The sequence below is a fragment of the Diorhabda sublineata genome, chromosome 1 (assembly GCF_026230105.1).
Source record: "Diorhabda sublineata isolate icDioSubl1.1 chromosome 1, icDioSubl1.1, whole genome shotgun sequence".
Lineage (NCBI taxonomy): Eukaryota > Metazoa > Arthropoda > Insecta > Coleoptera > Chrysomelidae > Diorhabda > Diorhabda sublineata.
Genome location: NC_079474.1, coordinates 740,953 through 759,648, shown reverse-complemented (window position 1 = coordinate 759,648; position 18,696 = coordinate 740,953). Strand labels below are relative to the sequence as shown.

General features: G+C 29.7%; 1 protein-coding gene across 2 annotated transcripts in view; it reads left to right on the top strand.

The window, feature by feature from the left end:
- LOC130448753 (ATP-binding cassette sub-family G member 1-like) overlaps positions 1-18,696 on the top strand; it is a 64,301-nt gene that overhangs the window by 20,974 nt on the left and 24,631 nt on the right. The window contains exons 1-3 of one of the 2 annotated variants that reach the window (XM_056786258.1): positions 1,227-1,564; positions 6,482-6,740; positions 15,718-15,835. In XM_056786258.1, coding sequence (XP_056642236.1) covers positions 1,544-1,564; positions 6,482-6,740; positions 15,718-15,835 — 398 coding nt within the window. In that variant the 5' untranslated portion in view covers positions 1,227-1,543. Of the gene's footprint in view, positions 1-1,226; positions 1,565-6,481; positions 6,741-15,717; positions 15,836-18,696 lie in introns of those variants that run through there. The other variant, XM_056786267.1, reaches the window with a different exon arrangement.

The following is an 18,696-nucleotide window of genomic DNA, read 5'->3' as shown; positions in this document are numbered from 1 at the left end:
AGTTTTTTACAAACTTTTTGGGTTATTTTGCCTGATTTCTGGCAATTTCCAGATGGTTACAGGGTTTTTTTGGATGTTTTAGCTATTTTCTGGGTTTCTAGCTAATTCCTGGAATTTTAAAGGCAATTTCTGGCTTTCCAGCTAATTTATTAGGAGTTCTGCCTAATGTATAGGATTTTCTAGGTGATTTTTGTATTTTGTAGCTATTTTCTAGTTTTTCTAGTTATTTTTTAGGTTTTTTCCATCTAATTTCCGGACATTTTTCGCTAATTTCTGGGATTTTAATGCTGATTTCTGGATTTCCAGCTAATTTATTGAGTATTCTACCTAATTTATTATATTTTCTACTTAATTTCTGTTTTTTAATCAAATTTCGGGGTTATCCTGCCTGATTTTTGGCGGTTTCCAGATGGTTTCTGGGCCTTGCTATCTAATTTCTGGAGTTTTCTAGCTAATTTTGGTATTTTATAGCTACTTTTTGTGGTTTTCCAGTTTATTTCTGGGATATTTTACTTAATTTCTGGGTTTTGTAGCTAATTTCTACAGTATTCTACCTGATTTCTAAGTTTTTTACCAAAATTCTGGGATGTTGTGTGTGATTTCTGGAGGTTTCCAGATGGTTTCTGGGTTTATCTAGCTAATTTATTGAGTTTTCTAACAAATTTCACAAAATTTTTTGGCTTTCTACCTTATATCTGGGGTTTTCCCGCTAGTTTGTGGGTTTTCTACTGAATTTTTGGGTTTTTCTAGCTAATTTTTAGATTGTATATCTAATTTTCGGGATTTTTCGACTAATTTCAGGACTTTACTACTTTTTTAAACAAATTTGCGGGTTTTATTGTTAATTTCTAAGATTTATAACTAATTATTTGGTCGGAAAATGTTAGAACATCGCTGTATTAACCGTACAGATTTGTGGTCTTTGTTAGGTCGAAAATTTTCAATCAACCCTCGTAAATAAATAAAGTACACCCTGTATCTTTAGAAAGAATTATCCAATCGTGGAATTTTCACGAAAACGTTACGAAATTTCAACGTAAACAAAATAAAAAACATTAACCTCAAATCAATAAAACGAGAAGAAGACATTATGGCGTCGTAGCGACTCCCGAAAAATCGTTATCGTGTAGATACACACAATAGATTTCGACTCTCGAATACGGGCATTCGGGCATAAACGAACGTTTTTGGAAAAATAAATAAATCGTATAGGAGAGACACACAGTTTACGTCTGCGTATTGCACAAAATAGTCACAAAGATATCCGTAATGAGATACGTGCGGGATAATAGAAGGCGTTCGTTAACGAACTCGACAAGTACTTAAATAAAAATAAAACCGCGTCGTACGACCAATGTGAAATTGTTGTGTCAGTCTGTCGGTCACGCCGCCGTGCCGAGAATCATTTTGTTTGTGACTGCGAATTAACTTTCTTCGACATCATTTTTTATTTTTTTCTATTATTTCCGTTCTAATTTGTATGAAGGAAGTCTGTTGAATATCGGCGAATCGTTTTCGAGTACAGTTGATGTTCGATTAGAAAATGGTGGGATCTGAAGCGCCTGTAAGTACGAAAATTAAAATTTCGATAAATATTATTGATATACGAGGAAATTCGAAAATAATTGATATTAATAACCTCAAAATAATTAGATTTTTCATTGTTTGTATTAAATACGTAAAAATAAAGATTATGGTGTCAAGGGTATTTATTTATCGAGATAAATAATGAATTAATTGATAATCGACGTCGTCGTTTTTTATTAATTCTCTACGTAAATTAAGTTTTTTTTTTTTTTTATTTTTAAATAGAAATATATCAATCGTCCCATTATATTTATCTGAATTTCTAAAGTGGAATAGAATAGAAACAATAATTTTAATTGATTTTCCGTGTTAGTTTTTAAATTAAATGTAAAGAAAAAAACGGAAACAAATTATGTGGACTGGTTAATTCGTTTAATTCGTCATCGAGTATTTTTTTACAATAAAAGGCTTATGTAATGAACGGATACGTTTATGAATGGTACTCGAAAATAATTTCGATGAATTTGCGATGTTTGACGTCTTCTTATTATCACGGCTACGTTGCCAATTCGTTAAATTAGTACGAAATTCGATTTAATTCGAATTGATGCCAAAGGTCGTGGTTATGTGTATTCAGGATAAGAATTTACTGCACAAACGTGTATTTTTGAAAAACGTCGCGGTTAATAGTTAGATATAAATTGAAAATATGTAGTGAAGTGATTTAGTGACATTTTTGAGTGTTGATAAGGCGTATTTTTCGAAAAATTGTAGTGAGATGTCTAATTAAGTGACATCTCTAAGTATTAGACCGTATTATCCCTAAAATGTTACGGAAGTTCATAGATTTCGTGATATATACGGGGTGGTATGCCACCCTATTCGAAAAATCTATATTAATGTTACAATAATACAAATGAACAATTTTCAAATTTTATTTGTTTTGATCTAATTTTTATCTTTATCAGATGTTACTAATTTTTTTTTTCGTAATATCAATAATGCAAATTATTAAACTAGAAAACCTAGAAAATAATTAAAACGTGCAAAAATTAGCTAGAAAACCCAGAAACTATATAGAAATCGCCAAAAATCGTGCGGAATAACCTAAAAATTTGGTAAAAAAACAGAAATTAGGTAGAATACCCTACAAATCAGATGGAACAAACCTAAAAATTTACTGGAAAACCTAAAAAATAGGTACAAAATGCAGAAATCACCTAGAAAATTCAATAAATTAGGTAGAACACCAAATAAATTAGCTGAAAATCCAGAAATTACCTTTAAAATTCCAGAAATTAGCTAGAAAACCCAGAAAATAGTTAAAACATCAAAAAAAAACCTGAAACCATCTGGAAATCGCGAGAAATGAAGCAGAATAAACCAAAAATTTGAAAAAAAAATAGAAATTAGTTGTAATACCCCAGAGATTAGATGGAAAAACCTAAAAATTAACTAGAAAACCTGAAAAATAGCTAGAAATTGCAAAAATCACCTAGAAAATGCAATAAATTAGGTAGAAAACCCAGAAAATAGCTAAAAAATGGAAGAAATTAATTAGAAAAAGCCAGAAACCATCTGGAAATCGGGCAGAATAACCTAAAAATTTGGTAAAAAAACAGAAATTAGTTGGAAAAATCTAAAAATTTACTAGAAAACCTAAAAAATAGGTACAAAATGCAGAAATCACCTAGAAAATTCAATAAATTAGGTAGAATACCAAATAAATTAGCTGGAAAATCAGAAATTACTTTTAAAATCCCAGAAATTACCTAGTGAACCGAAAAAATCTGAAAAATGCAAAAATATTGTTAGAAAAACCCAGAAACCATCAGAAAATCGCAAGAAATCTGGCAAAAAAACCCAAAAATTTTAGTAAAAAAATCAGAAATTATGTAGAATACCCGAGAAATTAAATAAAAAACCTAAAAATTAGCTGCAAAATTACTTATTGTATACAGGATGTTTTAGAAATAATATGGAGAACAATTTTTAGTCGACGGTGCTTTGTGAATTTATTTCGTACACCATGTAAATACTAATACTAAAAAAAAAAAAAAATTTTGACGAGATTCGTTAAAATAAAAAAATTATATTAAGAGCAGAAATATTCGCAAATTAATATTCGTATCGCGCGGATTATACGCTGATTGCATTTTTCATTATTTATAGATGAAACCTTGTATAAATTTGTTTTTATTTCAAATTACCGATATTATTATTAGAAACACGTATTTTCTCGTTTATTGCGGAAGATAAAGTTGATCATAGTAAAACCTATAGAGATTTATTTAATTTTTGTTACGAGGGTAATCCGATAAGTGTGATATTAAAATTTTTACGAGCATACATCGAAAAATGTCGAGCTGGAGTTCCCAAAACGGGAACCCACAAAATCACCTGCGGTTTCGTATATACGCTCAAATATATTCAAAAAAAAAAAAATTGAATCATTTTGTTGCCATTTTTGAGGTTATATCGAGTGTAAATCAGTACTGCGCCGCGCCACCTCAAGGTGTGTTAGTTTCTACATAATTTTTAGATTTTTCTACCTAATTTCTGGATTTTATACGATTTTTTTGGGTTTTTATATCTAATTTATGGGTTTTTCTACCTGTTGTCTCGGGTTTTACCTAATCTCTATTGATTTTTAGGTAATTTCTAGGTTTTGCTAGCCAATTTTTGCATATTGAGGCTATTTTCTAAGTTTTGTAGCTAATTTTTAGGTTTTTCCAGCTAATTTCTGGGGTATTCTACTGCGAGAGTATCTCCTCCCTATCGGATTTGTTCCTGATGTTTTACCTAATTTATGGGTTTTATACGAAATTTATGGGTTTTCTACCCAATTTCTGGTTTCTGGGATTTTCTAACAAATTTTTGCACTTTTCAGATTTTTTCGGTTTACTAGGTAATTTCTGGGATTTTAAAAGTAATTTCTGGTTTTCCAGCTAATTTATTTGTTATTCTACCTAATTTATTGAATTTTCTAGGTGATTTCTGCATTTATTACCTATTTTTTAGGTTTTCTAGTAAATTTTTAGATTTTTCCAACTAATTTCTGTTTTTTTACCAAATTCTTAGGTTATTAATTTCTGTTTTTTTACCAAATTCTTAGGTTATTCTGCCCGATTTCCAGATGGTTTCTGGCTTTTTCTAATTAATTTCTTCCATTTTTTAGCTATTTTCTGGGTTTTCTACCTAATTTATTGGATTTTCTAGGTGATTTTTGCATTTTCTAGCTATTTTTTTGGTTTTCTAGTTAATTTTTAGGTTTTTCCATCTAATCTCTGGGGTATTATACCTAATTTCTGTTTTTTTTTTATTAAATTTTTGGATTATTCTGCTTCATTTCTCGCGATTTCCAGATGGTTTCAGGTTTTTTTTTGATGTTTTAACTATTTTCTGGGTTTTCTAGCCAATTTCTGGAATTCTAAAGGTAAATCCTGGTTTTCTACCTAATTTATTGAATTTTTAGCTATTTTTCTATTCAATTTTTAGGTTTTTTCCAGCTAATTTCTGGGGTATTCTACTGCGAGGGTTCGGAAATAGAGAAATCCTTTAATTTATATTGGGTGTATTCTAGAATTGATTTTATTGTACTTGCTAATTTCTGGGTTTTCACATTTAATAGTTAGATTTTTCTTCCTAATTTTTAGGTTTTCTACCAAATTTATGGATATTCTATCTAATTTCTCGGTTTTTTACCTAATTAATGAAGGATTTTAGATAATTTCTGGAGTTTTCTAGCTAATTTTTGGGTTTTTATATCTAATTTTTGGGTTTTTATATCTTAATTTATGGGTTTTTCTATCTATTGTCTCGGGTTTTTACCTAATTTCTAGGTGTTTTTAGATAATTTCTGGGTTATTCTGGCTAGTTTTTGCATATTGAGGATATTTTCTAAATTTTCTAGTTAATTTTTGGAGTTTCTAGCTCATTTTTGAGTTTTTTTAGCCTATTTTTAGGTTTTTCCAGCTAATTTCTGGGGTATTCTACTGCGAGGATGTCTCCTTCCTCTCGGATTTATTCCTGAGATTTTCCAGCTAAATTTCGGGTTTTTTCAACTAATGTTTATATTTTTCTACTTAATTTATGGGTTTTATACGAAATTTATGGGTTTTCTACCCAATTTATGGGATTTTCTAGTTAATTTCTGGGCTCTTATAGATAATTTTTGCATATTGGTGCTATTCTCTAAATTTTCTAGTTAATTTTTGGGGTTTCTAGCTCATTTTTGAGTTTTTTTAGCTAATTTTTAGGTTTTTCCAGCTAACTTCTGGGGTATTCTACTGCGAGGGTGCCTCCTCCCTCTCGGTAATGGAGAAATCCTTTAATTTATGTTGGGTGTATTCTAGAATTGATTTTATTGTTGTTGCTAATTTTTTCTGGGTTTTTTCATTTAATAGTTAGATTTTTCTTCCTAATTTTTGGGTTTTCTACCAAATATATGGGTATTCTATCTAATTTCTCGGTTTTTTACCTAATTTCTGAAGGATTTTAGATAATTTCTGGGTTTTTCTAGCAAATTTTCGGGTTTTTATATCTAATTTTTTGGGTTTTTCAATCTAATTTTCTAGGTTTTCTAGTTAATTTTCGGAAATTTCTAGCTAATATCTGAGGTTATGTTGCTTTTAATTTATGTTTCTACGAGTTGCAGTGCCCAGATTCATTATAATTTGGTAACTCCTTGTGGCAATCCAACCTGATGTAAAATCCTGAATAGTAAGTTAAACAAACGATAACTGAAAATGCAATAGAAGTTTTTGTGAAAACTTGATTAAACTAAGATATAATCCGATCCCTAAATGTCGATATTTTTTCACCCCCTTCCGTTGCGAAAAACCGAATATCCTTCCAGATACGCGCGTTTATTTTACATACATTTAAAAATGTATTTACGAAAATGCGGGGTTCAAATTTTTGTAATTTCGGCCAAATTTCGTTTTATTTTCAGACGTATTCGGCATGTCAGATTGATAACGAAAGGAATATATCGAATCGACCTGAACGTTATACTTACCCTTTGAAACCTTTGGGAAAATCAAATGACGAGGAAACGAAAATTTCGTCCGAAAATTTTAACAATAATTACAGATTTCAAACGATGCAAGATACAATGATGAACGTTTTTCCCAAAAAACAGACTGTCGATCTGAGTTTCGAAAATATCACTTTCGTTTCGACGTCCTGGTCTATAACTAAATTTAAAAAAGGTAAGTTATAGTCGCGGTTTATTATTCCTTTTAATACTATTGACTTGAAATTTCGAAAACTTTCTCTTAATCGTAAAATTAATTATTTTTGAATTTTATTGATAGATTAAAAAAAAAAAAAATTAAATACTTTGAACGATTTGTAACCAAAATGCGTCGATTGTCGTTTGGTTAGGTCGCGGCTTCAAATTTCACTGGAAAATGTTCAATTTTTTTATTTTTAACTTTTAAATTTCACAAATTTCGTAACGATTTTTTGTAAAATGAGGTTCAAAATGTAAAATAGCTTCGGTGGTTCAATGTGTCGTGTTTCACCATTAGAAAAATCAAATTTTACTCTAAAATTGTTTTTTTATCTTTCTGTCATAATTTTTCATAATTTTCATCGAATGAATATTATTATATATAAAAATAATTCGTGATTTCGATCTTTTTTCATATGTGTATGTGTATATTTGCTAATTTGTGGGTTATTTCATTTAATAGTTAGATTTTTCTACCTAATTTTTGGGTTTTATACGATTTTTTCGGGTTTTTATATCTAATTTCGGGGTTCTCCTACCTGTTGTCTCGGGTTTTTACCTAATCTCTATTGATTTTTAGGTAATTTCTAGGTTTTGCTAGCCAATTTTTGCATATTGAGGCTATTTTCTAAGCTTTGTAGCTAATTTTTAGGGTTTTCCAGCTAATTTCTGGAGTATTCTACTGCGAGGGTATCTCATCCCTATCGGATTTGTTCCTGATGTTTTCAAGCTAATTTTCGGGTTTTTTCAACTGATGTTTAGATTTTTCTACCTAATTTATGGGTTTTATACGAAATTTATGGGTTTTCTACCCAATTTCTGGGATTTTCTAGCTAATTTTCGGGTTTTTTTAACTAATGTTTAGATTTTTATACGTAATTTATGGGTTTAATCGAAATTTTTGGGTTTTATACGATCTTTATGTGTTTTCTATCTAATTTTTGGGTTTTTATATATAATTTCTACGTTTTTCTACCTGGTGTCTCGGGCTTTTACCTAAATTCTAGCGGTTTTTAGATAATTTCTGGGTGATTCTGGCTAATTTTTGCATATTGAGGCTATTTTCTAATCTTCGTAGCTAATTTTTGGGTTTTTTCAACTAATGTTTAGATTTTTTTACCTACTTTATGGGTTTTATACGAAATTTATGGGTTTTCTACCCAATTTCTGGGATTTTCTAGCTAATTTTCGGGTTTTTTTAACTAATGTTTAGATTTTTATACGTAATTTATGGGTTTAATCGAAATTTTTGGGTTTTATACGATCTTTATGTGTTTTCTATCTAATTTTTGGGTTTTTATATATAATTTCTACGTTTTTCTACCTGGTGTCTCGGGCTTTTACCTAAATTCTAGCGGTTTTTAGATAATTTCTGGGTGATTCTGGCTAATTTTTGCATATTGAGGCTATTTTCTAATCTTCGTAGCTAATTTTTGGGTTTTTTTCAACTGATGTTTAGATTTTTCTACCTAATTTATGGGTTTTATACGAAATTTATGGGTTTTCTACCCAATTTCTGGGATTTTCTAGCTAATTTTCGGGTTTTTTTAACTAATGTTTAGATTTTTATACGTAATTTATGGGTTTAATCGAAATTTTTGGGTTTTATACGATCTTTATGTGTTTTCTATCTAATTTTTGGGTTTTTATATATAATTTCTACGTTTTTCTACCTGGTGTCTCGGGCTTTTACCTAAATTCTAGCGGTTTTTAGATAATTTCTGGGTGATTCTGGCTAATTTTTGCATATTGAGGCTATTTTCTAATCTTCGTAGCTAATTTTTGGGTTTTTTCAACTAATGTTTAGATTTTTTTACCTACTTTATGGGTTTTATACGAAATTTATGGGTTTTCTACCCAATTTCTGGGATTTTCTAGCTAATTTTCGGGTTTTTTTAACTAATGTTTAGATTTTTATACGTAATTTATGGGTTTAATCGAAATTTTTGGGTTTTATACGATCTTTATGTGTTTTCTATCTAATTTTTGGGTTTTTATATATAATTTCTACGTTTTTCTACCTGGTGTCTCGGGCTTTTACCTAAATTCTAGCGGTTTTTAGATAATTTCTGGGTGATTCTGGCTAATTTTTGCATATTGAGGCTATTTTCTAATCTTCGTAGCTAATTTTTGGGTTTTTTCAACTGATGTTTAGATTTTTCTACCTAATTTATGGGTTTTATACGAAATTTATGGGTTTTCTACCCAATTTCTGGGATTTTCTAGCTAATTTTCGGGTTTTTTTAACTAATGTTTAGATTTTTATACGTAATTTATGGGTTTAATCGAAATTTTTGGGTTTTATACGATCTTTATGTGTTTTCTATCTAATTTTTGGGTTTTTATATATAATTTCTACGTTTTTCTACCTGGTGTCTCGGGTTTTTACCTAATCTCTATTGATTTTTAGGTAATTTCTAGGTTTTGCTAGCCAATTTTTGCATATTGAGGCTATTTTCTAAGCTTTGTAGCTAATTTTTAGGGTTTTCCAGCTAATTTCTGGAGTATTCTACTGCGAGGGTATCTCATCCCTATCGGATTTGTTCCTGATGTTTTCAAGCTAATTTTCGGGTTTTTTCAACTGATGTTTAGATTTTTCTACCTAATTTATGGGTTTTATACGAAATTTATGGGTTTTCTACCCAATTTCTGGGATTTTCTAGCTAATTTTCGGGTTTTTTTAACTAATGTTTAGATTTTTATACGTAATTTATGGGTTTAATCGAAATTTTTGGGTTTTATACGATCTTTATGTGTTTTCTATCTAATTTTTGGGTTTTTATATATAATTTCTACGTTTTTCTACCTGGTGTCTCGGGCTTTTACCTAAATTCTAGCGGTTTTTAGATAATTTCTGGGTGATTCTGGCTAATTTTTGCATATTGAGGCTATTTTCTAATCTTCGTAGCTAATTTTTGGGTTTTTTCAACTAATGTTTAGATTTTTTTACCTACTTTATGGGTTTTATACGAAATTCATGGGTTTTGTAAGAAATTTATGGGTTTTATACCCAATTTCTGGGATTTTCTAGTTAATTTCTGAGATTTTCTAGCTAATTTTCGGGTTTTTTTAACTAATGTCTAGATTTTTCTACCTAATTTATGGGTTTTATATGAAATTTATGGGTTTTATAAGAAATTTATGGGTTTTATACCCAATTTCTGGGATTTTCTAGTTAATTTCTGAGATTTTCTAGCTAATTTTCGGGTTTTTTTAACTAATGTCTAGATTTTTCTACCTAATTTATGGGTTTTATATGAAATTTATGGGTTTTATAAGAAATTTATGGGTTTTATACCCAATTTCTGGGATTTTCTAGTTAATTTCTGAGATTTTCTAGCTAATTTTCGGGTTTTTTTAACTAATGTCTAGATTTTTCTACCTAATTTATGGGTTTTATATGAAATTTATGGGTTTTATAAGAAATTTATGGGTTTTATACCCAATTTCTGGGATTTTCTAGTTAATTTCTGAGATTTTCTAGCTAATTTTCGGGTTTTTTTAACTAATGTTTAGATTTTTATACATAATTTATGGGTTTAATCGAAATTTTTGGGTTTTATACGATCTTTATGTGTTTTCTATCTAATTTTTGGGTTTTTATATATAATTTCTACGTTTTTCTACCTGGTGTCTCGGGCTTTTACCTAAATTCTAGCGGTTTTTAGATAATTTCTGGGTGATTCTGGCTAATTTTTCCATATTGAGGCTATTTTCTAATCTTCGTAGCTAATTTTCGGGTTTTTTCAACTAATGTTTAGATTTTTCTACCTAATTTATGGGTTTTATACGAAATTTATGGGTTTTCTACCCAATTTCTGGGATTTTCAAGCTAATTTTCGGGTTTTTTCAACTAATGTTTAGATTTTTATACGTAATTTATGGGTTCAATCGAAATTTTTGGGTTTTATACGATCTTTATGTGTTTTCTATCTAATTTTTGGGTTTTTATATATAATTTCTACGTTTTTCTACCTGGTGTCTCGGGCTTTTACCTAAATTCTAGCGGTTTTTAGATAATTTCTGGGTGATTCTGGCTAATTTTTGCATATTGAGGCTATTTTCTAATCTTCGTAGCTAATTTTCGGGTTTTTTCAACTAATGTTTAGATTTTTCTACCTACTTTATGGGTTTTATACGAAATTCAAGGGTTTTATAAGAAATTTATGAGTTTTCTACCCAATTTCTGGGTTTTTCTAGTTAATTTCTGAGATTTTCTAGCTGATTTTTGAGCGTTTTAGCTAATTTTTAGGTTTTTCCAGCTATAACTAATTAAATACGATTTTCTAGTTAATTTCTGGCGTCTTGTAGATAATTTTTGCATATTGAGGCTATTTTCTAAGTTTTCTAATTAATTTTTGGAGTTTCTAGCTGATTTTTCAGTTTTTTAGCTAATTTTTAGGTTTTTCCAGCTATAACTAATTAAATACGATTTTCTAGTTAATTTCTGGCGTCTTGTAGATAATTTTTGCATATTGAGGCTATTTTCTAAGTTTTCTAATTAATTTTTGGAGTTTCTAGCTGATTTTTCAGTTTTTTAGCTAATTTTTAGGTTTTTCCAGCTATAGCTAATTAAATACGTTGAACGATTTATAACAAAAATGCGTCGATTGTCGTTTGGTTAGGTCGCGGCTTCAAATTTCACTGGAAAATGTTCAATTTTTTTATTTTTAACTTTTAAATTTCACAAATTTCGTAACGATTTTTTGTAAAATGAGGTTTAAAATGTAAAATAGCTTCGGTGGTTCAATGGATTGTGTCTGTTGTGTTTTTTTTTTCTTTCTGTCCCGATTTTTGTTGATTATTTTCATAATTTTCATCGAATTTATATTATTATAAATAAAAATTCGTGGTTTCGATCTTTTTTCACGTATTTTGTGTATATTTTTTTTAATATTATGACTGGATTCTAACGAAAACAAAAAAAAAATATATAAAATAGAATCTAATTTCTAATTAATTTCGATTCGAAGACAAATATTTTCAATATTGCTTAACGACATTTCTACAAATAGACAATGTAAATAAGAAACAATGGTTATATATATATATATATATTTTTTTTGAGGTTAAATGTCAAAAGTCGTTTATTTAATATTAATTTATGACCCGGCAAAAAATTTACCGTGACTATCAACATTTTGCAAACTTAATTGTGATACGCTCTAATTTTTTTACGCCGTTGCATTCGAGATCGAAACTTTCACGTAATAACATTAAACTTGACGTAGTTAATGACACAAATAAAAACCGAAAAAAAAAAAAAATCGTAAAACTGAAGAAATTCCTATTTATTCCAACCCCACAAACAGTTTTTGGTAAAACTTCTTCTAAAGTTATTTTACCTTTACTTGAATTCGGCGTATGGAAAAAAAAATGACAAAGGATTCTGCCGTTTTCACCTTTACCAAAAGTTGTTGCAGGTCTAACAGCCGCAGTAGATTTTATCGAAACAAAAAAATAAATAAATCGAAGTTTTTAAAGTTCGAGTACAAGGAAATTGATAATTGACGAGTTTTGAGTAAAAAAATCCCATTCTACACTCCACGCCACGCCATTCAGCGCGTGACTTGTTACAAAGGTATATAAAACAAAGTACCATGTGAATTGAAGTCGCGTGGCGTGGCGTGGTGTGGCGAGCCTTGTTATAAATGAGTATAAAACTAAGTACTACGTGAATCGAAGTCGCGTAACGTGGCGTGGCTTGTTACAAATGTCTATAAAACAAAGTACGTGAATCGAAGTCGCGTGGCGTGGCGTGGCGTGATTTTGCTTGTTACAAATGTGTATAAAACAAAGTATCACGTGAATTGAAGTAGCGTGGCGTGGCGTGGTGTGGCGAGGCTTGTTATAAATGAGTATAAAACAGAATACTACGTGAATCGAAGTCGCGTGGCGTGGCGTGATGTGGCGAGGCTTGTTATAAATGAGTATAAAACTAAGTACTACGTGAATCGAAGTCGCGTAACGTGGCGTGGCTTGTTACAAATGTCTATAAAACAAAGTACGTGAATCGAAGTCGCGTGGCGTGGCGTGGCGTGATTTTGCTTGTTACAAATGTGTATAAAACAAAGTATCACGTGAATTGAAGTAGCGTGGCGTGGCGTGGTGTGGCGAGGCTTGTTATAAATGAGTATAAAACAGAATACTACGTGAATCGAAGTCGCGTGGCGTGGCGTGATGTGGCGAGGCTTGTTATAAATGAGTATAAAACTAAGTACTACGTGAATCGAAGTCGCGTAACGTGGCGTGGCTTGTTACAAATGTCTATAAAACAAAGTACGTGAATCGAAGTCGCGTGGCGTGGCGTGGCGTGATTTTGCTTGTTACAAATGTGTATAAAACAAAGTATCACGTGAATTGAAGTAGCGTGGCGTGGCGTGGTGTGGCGAGGCTTGTTATAAATGAGTATAAAACAGAATTCCACATGAATTGAAGTCGCGTAGCGTGGCGTGGCGTGGTTTGTTACAAATTTGTATACAACAATGTCCGACGTAAACCGAAAAACATGGATCTGATTGCAATTTTCGTGTTTCTATTATTATTCGTTAAATTTCGTTAAAATTTTCGTCAGTTTTACAACGAAATCGTGACATTTTGAAACGAATGAAATATTTGAAAATGCAAAATTTAAATGGAACAATATAAACGTTTATACAGATTGTCTTAATAAATATAAATAATCGACGAAATTCGTACGGATTTCGAGATATTATCTCATTTAATTATTATTAAAAAGTAAAAGTTGAAACTGTATATTTCGACTGTGAAATTTCAGGTCAAAAGTAAGCTAGACCCATTATGATATCTCAAGGATGTTGCCAATCGTATGTAATTAGTTGTTATTTTTTTACATAATAGAAACTAGACGTATTCATTTTTTTTTTCAACATTCTCTTTCAACTTTATTAGTACGTCAAACAGAAAATGGTATTATTTTTAATGGTCGACTATAAACAAAATGCGAGGACGATTTGACGGAATAGCGACATGTCAATGAAAAAAAAAAAAAAACATTTCGTCGGAAGATTTAAATAAGCTGCGGTCGATAAACAACTTAAATTATTCGAATTATCTGTGTCTTAATTTGTTAATTAACGATTGGGAAAAATGTAATTGCCCTTGTCCTTTTCTTTTCTCTTGCAACATATTTTATTTTTTTTTTAAACAGTGTGTAGTGTAGATTAAATTCCATAAAAAGCAATCTTATATTAACAAAATTATTGAAAAAAAAAAAGGTTTAGAAATCGAAGAGAAAGTGTCTATGAAACGAAAACATAATTATAAAAAAAAATGTTTAGAAAGCTATTAAAAACAGCGTCTTAACATCGTGGCTTAAATTTGACGTTTTTTTTATAAAAAAATGCGTAAAAATGAAATTTTGAGTTTGATTTTTCTTAATATTCGTGAATTTTCAAAACCGCATTTCAAATTTCGTGGAAAGCGACTCGAAATTATCGGAAAATTTCTAGAAAGCAACAAAGAAACTGTCGAAATATATTTATATAAAGTGGGGTCAAAATTATTTGAAAAAAATGTGTTTAGGAAGCTGTCAAAAAAGTGTATTAACGTCGTGGCTTAAATTTGACGTTTTTTTTATAAAAAAAACGTAAAAATGAAATTTTGAGTTTGATTTTTTTTAATATTCGTGAATTTTCAAAACCGCATTTCAAATTTCGTGGAAAGCGACTCGAAATTATCGGAAAATTTCTAGAAAGCAACAAAGAAACTGTCGAAATATATTTATATAAAGTGGGGTCAAAATTATTTGAAAAAAATGTGTTTAGGAAGCTGTCAAAAAAGTGTATTAACGTCGTGGCTTAAATTTGACGTTTTTTTTTATAAAAAAAACGTAAAAATGAAATTTTGAATTTGATTTTTTTTAATATTCGTGAATTTTCAAAACCGCATTTCAAATTTCGTGGAAAGCGACTCGAAATTATCGGAAAATTTCTAGAAAGCAACAAAGAAACTGTCGAAATATATTTATATAAAGTGGGGTCAAAATTATTTGAAAAAAATGTGTTTAGGAAGCTGTCAAAAAAGTGTATTAACGTCGTGGCTTAAATTTGACGTTTTTTTTTATAAAAAAAACGTAAAAATGAAATTTTGAGTTTGATTTTTTTTAATATTCGTGAATTTTCAAAACCGCATTTCAAATTTCGTGGAAAGCGACTCGAAATTATCGGAAAATTTCTAGAAAGCAACAAAGAAACTGTCGAAATATATTTATATAAAGTGGGGTCAAAATTATTTGAAAAAAATGTGTTTAGGAAGCTGTCAAAAAAGTGTATTAACGTCGTGGCTTAAATTTGACGTTTTTTTTATAAAAAAAACGTAAAAATGAAATTTTGAGTTTGATTTTTTTTAATATTCGTGAATTTTCAAAACCGCATTTCAAATTTCGTGGAAAGCGACTCGAAATTATCGGAAAATTTCTAGAAAGCAACAAAGAAACTGTCGAAATATATTTATATAAAGTGGGGTCAAAATTATTTGAAAAAAATGTGTTTAGGAAGCTGTCAAAAAAGTGTATTAACGTCGTGGCTTAAATTTGACGTTTTTTTTTATAAAAAAAACGTAAAAATGAAATTTTGAATTTGATTTTTTTTAATATTCGTGAATTTTCAAAACCGCATTTCAAATTTCGTGGAAAGCGACTCGAAATTATCGGAAAATTTCTAGAAAGCAACAAAGAAACTGTCGAAATATATTTATATAAAGTGGGGTCAAAATTATTTGAAAAAAATGTGTTTAGGAAGCTGTCAAAAAAGTGTATTAACGTCGTGGCTTAAATTTGACGTTTTTTTTTATAAAAAAATGCGTAAAAATTGATTTTTGAGTTTGATTTTTCTTAATATTCGTGGAAAACGACTCGAAATTATTAGAAAATAATTACGAAAAAAAAAAACAGAACGAAATTGTAAAATATGAAAATGAAAATTTTATTGCAGAATCGAAAAAAATTCTTCACGGCGTCTCCGGGCAATTTAAAGCTGGAGAATTGTCGGTTATTATGGGACCTTCGGGTGCCGGAAAAAGTACTCTATTAAATGTTTTAGCAGGTTTTATGTAAGTATCGAAAATTTTTCAGCAAATTATACAAATTGGAAATTTGTTTATTAGTCCCCCCATTTTTATATTGAATTTAGGTGAAATAAACACGTCAGGTGAAAGAAATTGAATTAAATAGAGAAATTGTTAATAATTTAGAAAGTGTCTTATAGAAATTTATGCTACAATAACCAAAAAAGCAACGAAATTTTTCAAAAAAAGTATTTTGAAAATAAATTGTCAAAAATAGTGTCTAGAAAACGATATTTGAATATCTAAAACAAGTATCTAGAAAGTGAGATTGAATTTATTACAAAAAACGAAGAAGAAATCGTCGAAAAACTGCTTGGAATAGCGGGAAAATGTTGTCAAACAAAGTATCCAGACAAAGAAAACGAAATTGTCGGAAAAAATTGTCTAGAAAACGATGTTTGAATATCTAAAAAGAGAGTTTAGAAAAGGAGGTCGAATTTATTACAAAAAACGAAGAAGAAATCGTCGAAAAACTGCTTGGAAAACCGGGAAAATGTTGTCAAACAAAGTATCCAGACAAAGAAAACGAAATTGTCAAAAAAAATTGTCTAGAAAACGATGTTTGAATATCTAAAAAGAGAGTTTAGAAAAGGAGGTCGAATTTATTACAAAAAACGAAGAAGAAATCGTCGAAAAACTGCTTGGAAAACCGGGAAAATGTTGTCAAACAAAGTATCCAGACAAAGAAAACGAAATTGTCAAAAAAAATTGTCTAGAAAACGATGTTTGAATATCTAAAAAGAGAGTTTAGAAAAGGAGGTCGAATTTATTACAAAAAACGAAGAAGAAATCGTCGAAAAACTGCTTGGAAAACCGGGAAAATGTTGTCAAACAAAGTATCCAGACAAAGAAAACGAAATTGTCAAAAAAAATTGTCTAGAAAACGATATTTGAATATCTAAAACAAGTGTCTAGAAAGTGAGATTGAATTTATTACAAAAAACGAAGAAGAAATCGTTGAAAAACTGCTTGGAAAACCGGGAAAATGTTGTCAAACAAAGTATCCAGACAAAGAAAACGAAATTGTCAAAAAAAAATTGTCTAGAAAACGATATTTGAATATCTAAAACAAGTGTCTAGAAAGTGAGATTGAATTTATTACAAAAAACGAAGAAGAAATCGTCGAAAAACTGCTTGGAAAACCGGGAAAATGTTGTCAAACAAAGTATCCAGACAAAGAAAACGAAATTGTCAAAAAAAAATTGTCTAGAAAACGATATTTGAATATCTAAAACAAGTGTCTAGAAAGTGAGATTGAATTTATTACAAAAAACGAAGAAGAAATCGTCGAAAAACTGCTTGGAAAACCGGGAAAATGTTGTCAAACAAAGTATCCAGACAAAGAAAACGAAATTGTCAAAAAAAAATTGTCTAGAAAACGATATTTGAATATCTAAAACAAGTGTCTAGAAAGTGAGATTGAATTTATTACAAAAAACGAAGAAGAAATCGTCGAAAAACTGCTTGGAAAACCGGGAAAATGTTGTCAAACAAAGTATCCAGACAAAGAAAACGAAATTGTCAAAAAAAATTGTCTAGAAAACGATATTTGAATATCTAAAACAAGTGTCTAGAAAGTGAGATTGAATTTATTACAAAAAACGAAGAAGAAATCGTCGAAAAATTGTCTAGAAACAAAAAGAAGAAGAAAAGTAATGAAAGGAATTGTCAAATTGTTAAAAGAATATGAAGAAAACGAGATTAAAAATTACTCGAAAAGGAACCAAAGACTTTAACTATCCACGACTGGTTAGGTATTATTTATTTTCAAAATAGAATTTTCGTCGTTAAACGAAAACAATTATAGAAAAACAATTAAATACAATTTGCATATTCCCTCTTGTTTAACGTATTATTTGCGAATTTATTCATTCAACACGCTTTTTCAACAACGAATTATTCATCGGAAAGTCCTTGACGCTGGTTATGAATCATAAAAGATTCCTAAAACGCAGGCTTTATTTCTATTTCTATTTTTTTTTTGTCACCAGCGATAAGGATTATAATATACACATTAGTTCGATAAGGACAGTTCAAACTTCGCATTGGAAAAACTTTATCAATACAAAATACTTACTGCGAATTTTATCTTCACGGATAAATCTTCGAAAATAATATTATTTATTCACGCGTGGAGGTTAATGTTCATTTGTTCGAGTTTTCGAATACGTACGCGAACATTAGAGATGAATTTCTACCGTCACTTTTTCAATTTAGTTGAATAATTGATTTTAGTTTCGTAATAAATAGACACGAGTCGAAAATGAAGGTTTCTAATATTTATATTAGAAATATCTGTTATATAAGGAAATATTCGCGGCGACAATTTTTTAATAAAGTATTCGGGAAGCGAAAATTACTCAAAAAAATGTACTAGAAGCGAGAATTTTTGAAAATGAGTGTCTAGGAATCGAAGAAATCGTCAAAAAAGTATCGAGGAATCGGAAATTCTTGCAAAAAAGTGTCTAGGAATCGATGATTTTGGAGACACGCGAAAATTTTTGAGAAAAAAAAATTACGAAAAGCGAGAATTTTTGAAAAAAAGCGTGTAGAAAGCGGGGATTCAATCAAAAAAGTATCGAGGAATCGGGAGTTCTCGAAAAAAAGTGTCTAGGAATCGAGGATTCTGAAGAAAATTGTACAGACAGCGAGAATTTTTGAAAAAAAAAATTACGAAAAGCGAGAATTTTTGAAAAAAAGCGTGTAGAAAGCGGGGATTCAATCAAAAAAGTATCGAGGAATCGGGAATTCTCGAAAAAAAGTGTCTAGGAATCGAGGATTCTGAAGAAAATTGTACAGACAGCGAGAATTTTTGAAAAAAAAATTACGAAAAGCGAGAATTTTTG